The following is a 14,447-nucleotide window of genomic DNA, read 5'->3' on the forward strand; positions in this document are numbered from 1 at the left end:
CTCGGCCTACTTGATGTAGTCGACGACGGTGGAGCTTCCTGGCATGTCGGGGCAGCGAATGGACGGCGGTGGCTGCGGTGAAGCTTGTCGGCGGCGACGGCTCCACTCGTCAGGAGGATGGGGAGAGAGCCAGAGAGGGAGAGAGGCCACGGGGAGAGTGGGAAGAAAGAGGGGGAGACGTGGGGGTCGTCGTGGCACTCGTAGACGTCTCCAGGGTGTCGGCGGAAGCAAGAGGTGGCCGGCGTGTGGCTGCGGGTGCCGGCCACGCGCTCCTCATCCTCCTGGCGAGAGGAGGGGGACGACTGGCAAGCGCCAGTCGACTGGGCCGAGCCAGGTGGGCTGGTGGGCTGCGTCTGGTAAGTTCTCTCTCTCTCTCTTTCTGATTTGTTTCCTTTTCCTATTTTTCTGCAACTGTTGGGCTTTATTAAAAATACCTAGACATCTTTAAAAATCTTGAAAATAATCAGGGGCTCTGTTTGGATTATTCCCAACAGCCCACACTTATTTCCAGAATTATTTGAGCATTTAAATTATTTTATAGCATTTAAATGCCCAAATTCAAATACTTATGATTTAACTTAGAGAACCAGAATGTCCTAGAAAAGAGTGCACCATTTTTGCCAGGGGTTTTAGCCCAATACAGAAATGATGAACATTTTGTGAAGGGCATTTTGGGTTCATTGAAAATAATTTTAGTAAACCCTAGTTGTTTCCAGGGGGGTGCTGGGGTTTCTGTCTTCCCCATTTCAAATTTAAGGGAATTTAAACATGATGCACACTCTAATGCTTAAACTAGCTAGGGTGTGACAGAGTGGATGACATCTATCCCAGCGATGAGCCGACACGTGTTTCCTCCAGCCAATGATGATTTTACACATGGAAAATCCCCATTGGCCGGGGCTGTTAACGGGTGATCGGATTGAAAACCCGACCCGATAGCTTAACAGTGTTCCGTTACGGTGGATGCCACGTGTCGGTCACCCTTGACGAAAGCACTTCTGTGACGCGCGATTTATCGTCATGGAAGTGGACACTTCCGTGATGATAATTTTGGTAATGTCATGGAACACTTCTACGACTGCACATGTATGACTATCTTGATTCTGTCATAAATTTGTCATGGATGTACATGCATGACAGAAAACGTGACCTACTATGACAAACACGTATCATCACGGAAGTGTATTTTTTTGTAGTGTAAAGATCATTTCTTGCAAAGCACAATAAGTGTTATTTCTTCACAAGTTTTGGATGCAGGTTGAATAATTGAACGCTTTTGTTTGCAAAAGATACTTTTTTATCTATTTCACCCGTATGTTTGTGATCTCTAGAGATGACCCCCACATCCTTTGTCAAAATAAACAACTCCCCAATCAATGCATTTCACTCTTCCATGCAACGCATGGGCACCTTACTACTATAGATTAGTACGACCAAAATTGAACTAACATTATATATAGTACAATAAATGCTGATGCATGCTACCTAAAATTATATCATTGAAAACTATGTTCAAATACGAATCCAATGATATAGTTTTTGTTGACATGCACTAACACTTTGCCAGTTAAATCTTCAGTCAAATTCAATGGGGGACTAATAAACCACGACCGATTTAGTACAAGTGTAGAGGGCGGCACTGCATGGGAGTCTCACTCTCACCCCGCTCGTGGCGCGGAAGTAAAGCTGTCATATCACAAAACCCAACCACTGCCAGTAATAAGTGGCCTGGTAGAATAAACGGACAATCAACCATTACATCTCTCCATCTTTTTGCATTTCATCTCTCTGCATTTACTTTCTCTGGTTCATCTCGCACACTCGATCCCTAGCTACTACTCCTAGTATCCCTAGCTACTATTCCTAGGGCCAGTTCTTTTGGCGGCTTAAAAAATAAGCCGTCTGTTCCCCAGCTTTTCCCATAAGACTAGTCACAGTGGAGAGTAACATTAAGGCGCTTCACTCATTTATTTGGGCTTCCAAACTACTACTAGTACCTCCGTCCTGGTTTATTCATCACCATTGTAATTTGTGGTAAATTTTGACCAAAGATTTAACTGATAAAATGTTAGTGCATGTGACATGCACAAACATTTCATTAGTTAAATTTATGATCAAAATTTGACACAGATTACAATGGGGACAAATAAACCAGGACGGAGCTAGTAGTAATGGGATTACTACTAATCTAGAAACCTAAACAAACTGGCCCCTGGTACTCCTACTAGCAGTACTAGTACTCAAGTTGGAATTCCAATTGCATGGCACAACTTGTTAGGCAAAAAAATTGATACATGGTGTAGGAAGCGGTTTGGGAATTTGCATGCCTTTCCGACCAGTGAGATACTCCGTACAAAGTACGACAGAGAAATAACCACAGAGAAGGAAGCTAAAAGTAAACAATCAAACAAGCATTTTTGCATTGAATCGTTTCACAAGCTTGACTAGTGCTGTTTTTCTACTTTTACAAAAACCGCATCGTAATGTTAAAATGTGCATTTGCACGTACATAAGTAATAGTAGTACTCCCTCCGTCTAGGTGTATAAAGTCTTCCCTCCTTCTTGGTCACGGTGCACAACCAAAGATGACTTATTCACCCAGACGGAGGGAGTAGCACAGTCTGCAAGCATATATAGAGAGAGACGTGTAGTCCGATAGTATATAGTAAAGTTTGTGCTATATGCACCTACTTACAAAGTGCGTACGGATACACAAGGTTTCCAAACTTTCCCTCTTACATACTTAATTAAGGACGCTAATAATTCCCGAACGTTCAGGATTTATCATTTGCGTCCCAAAACTAATGAGATCACCTTACGAAACTAAATTATACTCCTACTAAAAGCCACGGCGCTCGCAGCCACGAGTGCCCTGGTGCGCGGCTGTTTCCCAGCGCGCCGACACAACGCCTCTTCCTCCGCCTCGCAACTCGCAAGGTGCTGATTGGCGGCTTGCCGACGGGCGAGCGCGATCTCACCGGTGTGGTGATCCGGCGCCAACAGGTACTCCTCCTTGCTGGAAGCATGCACCCGATCCACGTACCGTCAAGCGTAGATGAGGCGCTTGGGCCCGACTGCACTCGGGGCTTTGGCATGGGCGTCCTCCGCCACCCTCACGGCCCTTGCACGAGCCTTCTGCCAAAGGGCCAATTGCCTGACTCTCTCGGACGTGACATAGACCTGCCAGGAAGCTTGCCCCGCGGCGCGCTTCTCTTCCTCGACCTTCTTCTCCGCCTCTATTTTGGCTTTCTCTGCCGGCGGCAAAGCCTCCCACATGGCGAAATCCATTTCTTTCCAAAGCTCCTCAAGGCTGGGGGGCCCGGTAGGCGGCGCGGCGTTCTCCTCGTAGCGGGGAGCCGATGCGAACTCCGACGCGCGTGCTGGTGAGATTGGGAACACCGACGTGTCAACCTCGACGCGTCGCGGCGAGGAGTGGAATGCCGACGCGTCCTCCTCGACTAGTGGCGGCGAGGAACGGAACGGTGATGCATGACCATCCAGGCGGTGCGGCGTGGGGTGCCTAGGGCTTGGGAGGGGTGATGCCATGGTGGTCGACGTGAGAGGGAGGGGGAGGAGATAGCGATGAACGTGAGCGTGCTCCCGAATGCCATGGGAGGCGTTGTATTTATAGCGAGCAACGGCACACCTACGTAAGATATGGATTGAGCTGCACTGACTTAACTGCAGGTCCAGTTGCGTCACTTACATGTGGGCCAGACCCCTGTTGGGCCATATGTCAGTGGCCCAATGCACCTGCAGTTAAGTAACTAAAGCAGCGTCCCGGAAGATATGTTGCGTGATTAATGTAATAGCTACTCCCATCACATGCTCAGATTTCAAGGTGCATTAATTCATTGCATGCGAGGATTATGAGAAACTTGACCAATGCATGTACTACATGCATGCATGCATTGCAATTAATGCATTGGTAAACACAATTCTTTGAGAAAAATGAGCGCATTAATTGAATGCTTTTACAAACCATGAAAATTATTCCACCACTCATCATCTACCTTAGTTGGTGAGATTTTTGAATTGAGCCCTATAAACTGGAAATGAGGTAGTACTTGGCCATATTTGTTGGAGTAAATTACGGGGGAGGTAAGGGGTGGAAATATTGATGGTCACAACGGATTGGACGAGCGTGCGGGGGGGGGGGGGGAGTCATGCATGCAGATTTTTCCACACGAGGTGGAGTGGTGTGACCGCCGGAGGGAGAAGGAGAGTCTGGCAGGCATATTGTTTCCACACATGGAGACGAAGCTAATTTTGACCAAATATTAGAGCAATGAGGATGGCTCCCACCTCTCCAACACCTCCCTAACCCTAGCCACACACCACCACTGGCGATCTGCACACCTCTCCGTGGGTTTCGCCATCTGATTGGCTCATCATCCCTGGCGTCTCCTCCTCTCTCTTCTGGTTGTCATCTTCATGGCGGTCCATGCAGCAATCTCCCTGGGATTGGATTTCTCCCCGGGGATGAAGTTGGTGTCTGAGATCCAACGTAGCTTCAACAGATCGGTGCATCCCACGTCGGACACAGGCCATTTCATCATGGGTGGTCTCCTTTGCACGGCACACATTCCGGCTGGATGAGGAGAATGTGGGATTCGCTCTTGAGGCGGCCATCAGAGGATATTGTTCACATCTCAAGGTATATTTCCTCCATCATGGAGTTTTTTCATTCAACGTCTCTTGCAAGGAAGTGGGTTTTTTCATTCTGCACCAAAGGAATTTTGTTTGTGATCAGTTCAAGTGTTTCTTCCATCTTTGGGGTCATGGCGGCCCAGATTGGAAGAAAGAATTCAGCCTTTGGCAATCTGAATGCCAAGAGGAATGTGTTTTAGTTAGTCCCTCTAAGAGAAGAGCTCTGCTTGGTTTAGAGGCCATGAAACATGCTCCGACCAAATCTATTCCTAAAAAGCATGCTACGTTCGCCACGTTCATGCAATACCCGGCGTGTAAGGGATATAGCTATGGCCCGTCCGCCGATGAGGTGACCACAGTGTGAGCAGCTGGTTATCATGTTTCGTCCCATGAGGATGTACATGTGTCTTCTCCGGTGATGACCTTGCCGCCGGCAAGGGTGGCGATACAGTTTGGAACAGTCCCTCCTTCCCCGGAGGGTTTATCTCTTGCCCGTTTAAACCCTGGATCTTCGGGTGGTCGATTAGTTTTTGCCTTGGAAGGTTTGGACTCCCCACCTCTGCTGGGCTCGAGGGTCCAGCCCATCTGCCTGTCTGATGACGAAAGTAGCAGCCCATCACCCATGGCCTCAAGAGCTTCTTCCCCTCATGATATTATCATGGATTTGCAAAGTTTTGACGATATGATTGAAGATATGGCTGCGAGTTATTGGGATTGTCAGAACTGTTTGGCTATGCACCACACGTCAGAGACATGCACGAATCAAGTCCGCTGCCGCAATTGTTTTTGTTCAGACACGTTAAAAAAAACTGCACTGGCCAGCCGCCTGACTTGTCCATCTAGGTGCCCAAAGTCCCATTGTCGGGTTTTGGGAAGCGAGACAGAAAAGAGGACTTCCTTTCCTCCCCCGTCTCTCCAGTTTCCCGAGGCCAAACGACTCTGGAGAAAACCCCATCCTCTGCTTCTCCGCCGCCACCATCGCCGCCTATCCATCCTGCCTCGCATACCCAAGCTTCCACCAGCTCGGGTCCAGCTCCTACTCCGCAGCCTCCAATGGCTGTGTACGCGATTGACCCGCATCGCTTCATCCCTGCGGGCTTTGATATTGAAGATGGCGGTGCGGATCGTCTGCCCCACACCTTCTACACACCGGCCGTTCCTCCGCCCCGGGTGCATGAGCAGTTCATGGTGGCCATTGTGGAGCCGATCCCACCTCCTGAGCTGGTTGGTGTCCGTCGTCGGCAAGTTCTTGACTTCCTAGTTCCGGTGATGCATGTTCCGGTTATCTCTGCTCAAACTTGGTTTCAAGGGGTCGGTCTGTTCGAGATGGAAGATCCAGTTGTCAGGGGTTCTTTTACTCTGCACCCGCCTTTTCCTTTAGGAGTTGATGAAGAAGGCAATGAGTTCTTTGTCCGTTTTATCCCACATAATCAGGGTGAAGGTTTCCGTGCTATTCATGGCCAACGGACGGGGTGGCTGATATTCATCAGCATCCAACTAGATTATAGAAACACTCAATGCATTGCTAATATGGTTGGCACCTTCGGTTAGTTTCATTACTGGAACAACACTGAGAGATGTAAGGTTAGATCTTTGGTCCGTGCCTCGTTCCCTGATAATGCGCTCGTCCCTCGCTCGGTGACCTTTAGGGAATTTGCCAATTGGGGCGATGTTATGGTGTCATGGTCTACTAGCTGTTATATTTTATCTGGAGAATTTTCTGGTGCCATAATCCCAGCGGATGAAGATCCTATGCCTCTGAATGGGAATCCCCACCCGATGCCTGGAGCCGAGGTGCCGCAACCGTTTTGGGCAATGCCTCCATACCCAGCTCTTGGCTGGAATGCAGTTCCTCCGGGCCCAAATCAAGGTCAAAATGATGTGCCTGGGTGGGCTGATAATGTGCATCACAATGAGGGATGGGGCCCATGGGAAGAACAGGTTCAGCCTATTCAGCAGCAGTAGGAAGAGATTCAGCCAGCCCAGGACCAGAAATCCATGATTTTGAACCCGTCTGTGGATTCTTCTGACGATGAGGACATGCTTGAAGTTCAGCAGCCTCTGCAAGCTCCACCTGTAGTGCATTTGGACCCATTCATCTTGGCATGGTTTGGGTCTTTTATGGGCCATTTCTTCCACCGGCAATGATCTGGGAGAGGTCATTCAAGTCTTTACTGCCTGAGTTTGTCATCAAAGATATACCAACTCCTCTGTCTGGGTTTTCTGCGATGATGTTGCAAGTTAAATTTGGCTCTATTGATCTGCATCAGAAGTATCTGCTATGGTCTGACGACCAATGTATCCCCGGTCGTGGAATCAACTCTTCGGTGGTCATTGAAGAGTTGCCATCTGATGATCTGTCTTGCTCCAGTTCCCAGGTTCTACCCACTCCTTCATAGGTTTCTCAGGAGGAATTTCAATTTACTTCGGCCACTCCAACTACGTTGGGCAAATGACCCCGCACCAAGCGTTCTGTCACACTAGTGGAGCCAGTTCTAGACTTCTCCACCAGAAGGATGACGTGCAGTTCTGCCAAAAGGACGGGCATGAAACCAGTTTCTGCAATCCCTCCAAGGTCTGCCCCCTGCGTCGCCCAAAGGAAAAGAAGCTTCGTCTCGATGATGATCAGAGTCAGCTTCCTCTCCCACCCCCGATGCCTATACCTACAATGCAAGCAATTGGAGTGGCCCTGGGTATCGACCAATCTGAACTATCGGTCGAGAAGCTTATGGCTTCTCCTCGCCCTGCCGAAGAAGACGATGGTCCACATGATGATTGACGTCCCAAGAAGCTTCATGGATAGTTGGGCACTTTTGTTGTGTGCTCGTTTTACGTTAGTACTTACTACTTCTTTGTCTGTCTGAACTACTTGGTCATTTATGTTGGCACTTTTGTTATGATCTTGTCCATGCTGTTAAGCAGCTAGATCTGCTACTATTCCTCAGCGCTCTTTTTTATGGATAATTGCTATTATAAAAATTGGAATGTTCTCTACTGGAATGTGCGTGGGCTGAATTCAGAGGCTAGGCAACGTGACTTATGTGCTAAGATTGAGGAGATCAGATGTTCTGTACTTTGTCTACAGGAAACTAAATGCGAGAACTTTGATATTTGAATGATTAGATCCTTTTGTCCTAGGAGGTTTGATCAATTCGCATTCTCGCCTTCTGTTCGAGCGTCTGGTGGGATTTTAGTCATTTGGAACTCCTCGATCTTTCATGGCCAGCTTATTGACATCCAGCAATTTGGTGTTGTGGTTTCCTTCCAATCGTTGCAGAAATCTAAAAAATGGACCTTAGCCTCTGTATATGGGCCTTGTGAGGGTCAGCCTAGGGATGATTTTGTTAGCTGGCTTTATCATCTAGACATCCCTCCCGATGAAAATTGGCTGTTGTTGGGGGACTTTAATTTTATCAGGTCTTTGGATAACAGAAACCTCCCGGGTGGTGACATTAATGATATTTTTCTCTTCAATGAAATAATTGGTCACCTGGGTCTCTTGGAACTTCCATTCAAAGGCCGTAGCTTCACCTGGTTTAATATGCAACAAAACCCCCTCCTTGAACAGCTTGATTGGTTCTTCACTACTGCTGATTGGATTTCACATTATCCGAACACGGTGGTTAACCCACTGGCCAGAACTGCATCGGATCATGTGCCTTGTGTGGTGTCCATTGACACTACCATTCCTGTGGCCAGGACTTTTCGGTTTGAAAACTTCTGGTTTGATATGCCAGGATTCATGGATTGCGTCACCAAGTCCTGGAATGCACCGGTATTCTCTGATCTATCTGCTTCTGCGGTTATCACAAAGAAATTTAAGAGACTGCGGTATGACTTGAAAATTTGGAGCAAAAATTTATCATACATCAAAAAGCTTACTGTTGATTGCTCGAAGGTGATTCTGCACTTTGATCAGCTAGAGGAAGTGAGACCTTTAACTAGGCCGGAATTCAATTTCAGGAAAATAGTGAAGATTCACTATGAGCATCTGTTAAAAATTCACTATATTTATTGGAAGCAGAGGTGCACCATTCGGTACATAAAGGTTGGCGAGGAGAATTCAAAATTCTTTCATGCAATGGCTTCAGAGTGAATGAGAAGGAATTGAATTTCCAGCCTGAAAACAAATTCCATGAGTGATCCTGTGACTGACCATGCACAGATGGTGGGAATTCTTTGGGCTTCGTTCAAATGTAGGATGTGCCAGGCTTAAGGGATCAATATGGGCTTTGATTTGAACCAGTTAATTCAGCTCATCCCGGGGCTAGAGGAGCTCTCTTTTCCATTTTCTGATGAAGAAATCAACAAAGTTTTGAAGGAATTACTGGCGGATCGGGCACCTGGTCCGGATGGCTTTAATGGGATGTTTATCAAGCGCTGTTGGCCTATAATTGAGAAGGACTTCTTGCGAATGATTCGGGATTTTTATGAAGGGAAGCTTTCGTTGGAAAACATCAATGGCTCCCTCATTACGCTCATCCCCAAGAACATTTCACCTGAAGGGCCTGATGACTTCTGGCCAATATCTCTCACCAACACTTGTCTTAAATTTCTTACAAAGTTGTTGGCCAACCGGTTGCAGAAGGTGATCCTTCGGTGTATCCACAAAAATCAGTATGGGTTCCTTAAGGGTAGGTCAATTCAAGATTGCCTGGCCTGGAGTTTTGAATATATTCATCAATGTAAGCAGTCCAAGCGTCCAATCATAATCCTCAAGCTGGATTTTGCCAAGGCATTTGACACAGTTGAGCATGAAGTTATTCTCCAGATGTTGCTACATAAAGGGTTTGATGCCAAATGGATTTCTTGGGTAAAGCAATTGTTGTCCACAGGTTCTTCGTCTGTGTTGTTAAATGGCATTCCTGGAAAACAATTTAAGTGCAAGTGTGGTGTCAGGCAGGGTGATCCTCTGTCACCTCTGTTGTTTGTCATTGCAGCGGATTTGTTGCAGTCAGTGGTCAACAAAATGCTTGAGCATGGCACGCTCTCTTTGCCTATTTAAACCCATGACAGAGAGTTTCCCATCATCCAATATGCGGATGACACAATTCTGTTTCTTGCAGCTAAGGATGAGGAGCTTGTTGCATTAAAGAACATGATGCTGACCTTCCAACAGTCCACGGGTTTAAAGGTCAACTTTGCTAAATCCTCAATGATCCCTTTGAATATGAGTGATGAGGAGGCTTCTAGACTTGCTGCATTTCTTGGTTGTAAAATTGGACAGCTCCCATTTACTTATCTGGGATTGCCTTTGTGAACTACAAGGCCAAGGATCATTGACCTAATGCCCCTGGTTGACAGCCTTGAGAGGAGGCTAACTGCAAGCTCTTCCATGCTGAATCAAGGCTCTCGCTTGCAACTTCTTACCTCTGTCCTGGCATCTCTGCCAATATACTTTCTCTGCAGCCTATAGATTCCACCAAGGATCATTAAACAGCTTGACAGAATCTTTAGGCAGTGTCTTTGGAGGGGCAATAGTGATGCTCCCAAACAATCTCTGGCTGCATGGGATCTAGTTTGCAGGACAAAAGATAAAGGGGGTTTAGGAGCAATTAACCTGAACATCCAGAACAAAGGACTCCTTATCAAGTATCTCCACAAGTTCTACAACAAGGTTGACGTTACTTGGGTGACCCTGATATGGAACAGTTACTATGATCACGGTGTTCCACAGGAAACAGCTGAAGCTGGATCTTTCTGGTGGAGGGATGTTTTGAAGCTGCATGAGGCTTATACTGCTATTGCCTCGGTTACCATCAACATGGGAGATTCTGCTTTGTTCTAGACAGATTCTTAGCACATTGGTGGTTCTGCTAGACCACTATGTTGGAGATTGCCTAGGTTGTTTTCATTTGCCAATAATGATAAGATCTCTGTGCAGGAATTCCTTCAATCCCAGGATCTCTTCTCCATGTTTTATCCACCTACTCATGAGGCTGCTATTGAGTTACATATACTGGAAGGTTGGATCATGCAGTTAGAAAGAGACCCAACTATACCTGATGTTTGGATATGGCCTGGCAAATCAGGGGATTACACTGCCAAGAGCTTCTACATGATCATGCACTCTCATCTACCTACAATACAACCTTGCAAATGGTTGTGGCAGAGTAGGTGTACCATGATGATCAAGGTGTTTGGGTGGCTATTTTTCTTTGACAGACTAAACACCAAGGACATGCTGGTTAGAAGACACTGGCGCTCTAGCCAAGATGACAATTTCTGTCTCATTTGCAATGAGCTGGTGTATGAGGATAGAATCCATCTGTTCTTTAACTGCACCTTGAGCTCTAGAGTCTGGAATTACCTGGGCATTGATTGGACTGGGGGCTCAGATATCTTGCAATGTATCATGCATGCTAGGTCCAGCTTCAGGCATCCTTTCTTCTTTGAAGTCATGCTAACAGCAGCTTGGAACATTTGGATTTTAAGAAATGGCAGAACCTTCAGAGCTGAGAGAGCTACCTTCAGTGCTTGGAAGTGTAAATTCATCCATGACATCTCTCTGCTTGCTCATAGGGTGAAGGATTGTATTAAACCAAAACAATTGGCTTGGGTTAATTCTCTGTTGTAAAATAGGTAGGGATGTTTAGCCTTAGGTAAATTTTACCTTTCTTTGTTTGTATAGCCTGTATTTTGTTTGTACAGTTTCACTTGCTTTAATAAAGGTCTGTGGGGCTTTGCCTCACAGTAAATATTCAAAAAAAAGATTTGGAGACAAACGGGCTTCCTGCAGGTATGGGGTACGGTGCATAATAAGTCTCATCTTGCATGCCAGGCTAGGTACAGTCTCAAGTTAATAAAAACATACACGCCCCACACATGTTCATATTTCAAGGTGCACTTAATTATTGCATGCGATGATTAAGGCTGGCCATAATGGTGGTATCTTAGCTGGTATCATGCACATGGGAATAGCAAACATGCTGATGTGGCAAACAATTAAAGAAGAGAGAGGGGTTAGAGTAACTAGTGTTCATGCATGCATTGGTAAACACATTTTTTGTGAAGAACGACAACATTAGTTGAGTAGTACTTTTGCAGACTACAAAAACTATTCCACCGCCTCTATCTTGCTAGGAGTAGGTGAAAATTTCGAATCGAGCCCTTTAAACTAGAAGGGAGGTAGTAGTACTCTAATAGATCTTGTTGTGATGACAAGATAGGACATGGCACTCACCTAGACGGAGGAACTAGTCTGCATTGTGCATTTAAGTTTTGTGTGAAGTCAATGTACATCTACTTTGACCAAACTTATAGAAAATGTATCAACATTCACAATGTCAAATCAATATTTTTATATTCATTATAAAACGTAGTTCTTATACTCATTATAATCAATATTGTAGATATTGATATTTTTAGTATAAATTTGGTCAAACACTTTGCAAATGGTTGACGGAAGTAAAAAGGACTAGAGGGAGTATCATGCATGCGGAGTAGGCAAAAAATTGCTCATTTAGAGCTGGTCAAAGTCTCAAAGGGCGCGACCGCGCGAGGGAGGCGAAGGTCGTGGGAGGCGCGACGGTTGACGGAATTCAGTGAAGTTACCCACGCGTCAGCATGGCGTGCGAATAGGAAGAAGCTATACCGTCAGGCCTACGATATGGGTCTAGTAGACATGACATCTAGTGGGTCCCACATAGTTCTCGAGAACTCTTTGGGGGCTTGTAGCTGTTTGTCCACCGGGCAAGCCAGCAACCCCACGCCGTTCACCCTCCCTACTCGTCCCCGTCTTCTACTAGTACAGTACCTTACAACAGTTCGCTCCTAGTCGTCCCGTCCTTTCACATTACACCAGTTCAACTTCTCCTAACCCTCCTCCAAAATCCATGGCCTCCCAAATCTCCATGGTCGCCGCTGAGTACCAGGTTAGAGCCATCACCGGCGATGAGTTCATCATCATCTACACACGTGGATCCACGATGGTGAAAGCATGCCTTGGTCGCTTCCTACGCATGTTCAACAGTTCAACGGATGAGTGGGTCACTGGGCTAGATGTTGAGTACACCACAGTCCTGCAAAGAGAGAAGATTCTAAAAGAGGCCGAGAAGGAGAAGCCCGCCGTGATCCAGGTTTGCGTACATAACGTCCCCGACACCGTCTTCCACGGTCTTGGATCTGCTTCCCGGAAGCCGACGCCAAGTGCAGAAGCACCACCATCATGGACAATGAACTCACCCCCGTTGCCGACCATGACTCACAGAGGCCGCCGCGACCATCGTTCTCCTCCTCGATTGGTAATGTGTGTATTGAATCACTTAGCAGTACATGTGCAGTTCCAATTTTGTTCATACCTACCCTTCAAATTTCCTAGGTGCTATTGTTCCCGTAAAAGTAATTGGTTATAGCCTCCATTGTACAACAACATATCAGCATGTAATTGTGCGTTGCTCCTGTATCTCACTGTGCTTGGGTAGGTTTTTCATCTGCAACCAATAGTGTCGCAAATGATGGAAAGTTTTTTAGAACTAGCGAGATGCCCATGCGTTGCACGCATCAAGATGCATTTGTATGAGTAGTTTATCTTGTGGGAGAAAAGGATGAATGAGGGAAGGCCTTATTGGCAAATCTGGAGAGGGGTATAGGTATCTTTTTGCAAAATTGCCATTGTTTCCTTCCTATCTGTCAGATATAAATCGGACGGCCTATATTGCAGGATGGCAGGCACACCATCATCACCAACTCTGATTTTTTATATTATAAGAAAAAAAAGTAGAGAAAAAAGTAGAGAGTAGAGAAGTAGAGATAAATATTAAATATAAAATAAATATAATAGTAGAGAAGAGAGTAGAGATAGCAGAGACGTCGGGAAAGGATTTTGCGCGCGCGGGAAAAAGCGGCCGGGCGTGCACTAGTTTTGGCGCGTGGCGTCCGCCGCGCTTTATAAAATCCAACGCCTTCCCACCGCTCTGTGCCTTGACACCACTCTCTCCCCGCTCTGTGCCTCGCCACCGCTCTCTCCCCGCTCTTTCTCGCCTCGCTGCCGCCGTGCCACCATGTAGCCGCATCGCCGAGAAAATTGGGGATACCGCGGCGTCCGCGCGCGCTCCTCCGGCGGCTTCTCCGCCGAGATCCGGTTATGCGGGATGCGCCTCGACCTCGGCAATTTCGACACCTCCAACGAGGCCGCCCGCGCGTACGACGCGGCGGCGTGGCGCCTCCGGTGGCCTCATAGAACATTGAACTTCCCCAACGTGTTGATGCGTGAGCGGGCACTGGAGCTCGCGCCTCTGCCGCGGCTTATCACCGACGAGGATCGTCGCGGCAACCGGAGGCGGGAGCACCGTCTCGGCATCACCGAGATGGACGAGGAAGCCATGGCGCTATGGCACCAACACTTCCCGCAGGACATCATCAACGAGCGCGAGTTCTATGCGCAAAGGAGGACGGAGAGGGATAAGAGGAGGGCGGAGCGAGCCGCCTATCACAAGGACAAGCATAGGAGAAAAGCGGACGCTCAATTCAACATGAGGCTTGGAGCAGCGTCTCCCTGGGAATCTGACGACGATCGGTATATTCACACCTACAGTCAGACGTCGAAGGAGGACATCACCGAGGAGGAGTCGGACGACAAGGAGTAGTTGAATAATCTATTTTTTTCATCTATCTATGCTGAGAACTATCCTCTACTCTCTAGTCTCTACTCTCTATCTCTACATCTCGATCTCAGCACTGTAAATGCTTTTTTAAAGCGCCGCGCATTGCGATTGTGTTGGAGATGCTCTAACATGGCAGACGAGTGCTTTAATGTTGCCCACAAGATGCGCGAGTATTACTAGTAGTATATTTTT

The 14,447-nt window shown here is 47.0% G+C and overlaps 1 protein-coding gene across 1 annotated transcript; it reads left to right on the forward strand.

Annotated features, from left to right (window-relative positions):
• Nucleotides 1-13,742: 13,742 nt before the first annotated feature.
• LOC147964635 (uncharacterized) lies at nucleotides 13,743-14,237 on the forward strand. Its single transcript, XM_087530074.1, has one exon. It carries the CDS (start codon nucleotides 13,743-13,745, stop codon nucleotides 14,235-14,237), a length of 495 nt encoding a protein of 164 aa, XP_087386200.1.
• Nucleotides 14,238-14,447: the final 210 nt, after the last annotated feature.

Source organism: Triticum urartu, chromosome 6A (genome assembly GCF_056163025.1).
Source record: "Triticum urartu cultivar PI428250 chromosome 6A, HENAU_Tu73, whole genome shotgun sequence".
Classification (NCBI taxonomy): Eukaryota; Viridiplantae; Streptophyta; class Magnoliopsida; order Poales; family Poaceae; genus Triticum; species Triticum urartu.

What these genes read in the sequence shown, in the direction of transcription:
- LOC147964635 (XM_087530074.1), top strand. Translation starts at nt 13,743, where the DNA reads ATGCGCCTCGACCTCGGCAATTTCGACACCTCCAACGAGGCCGCCCGC.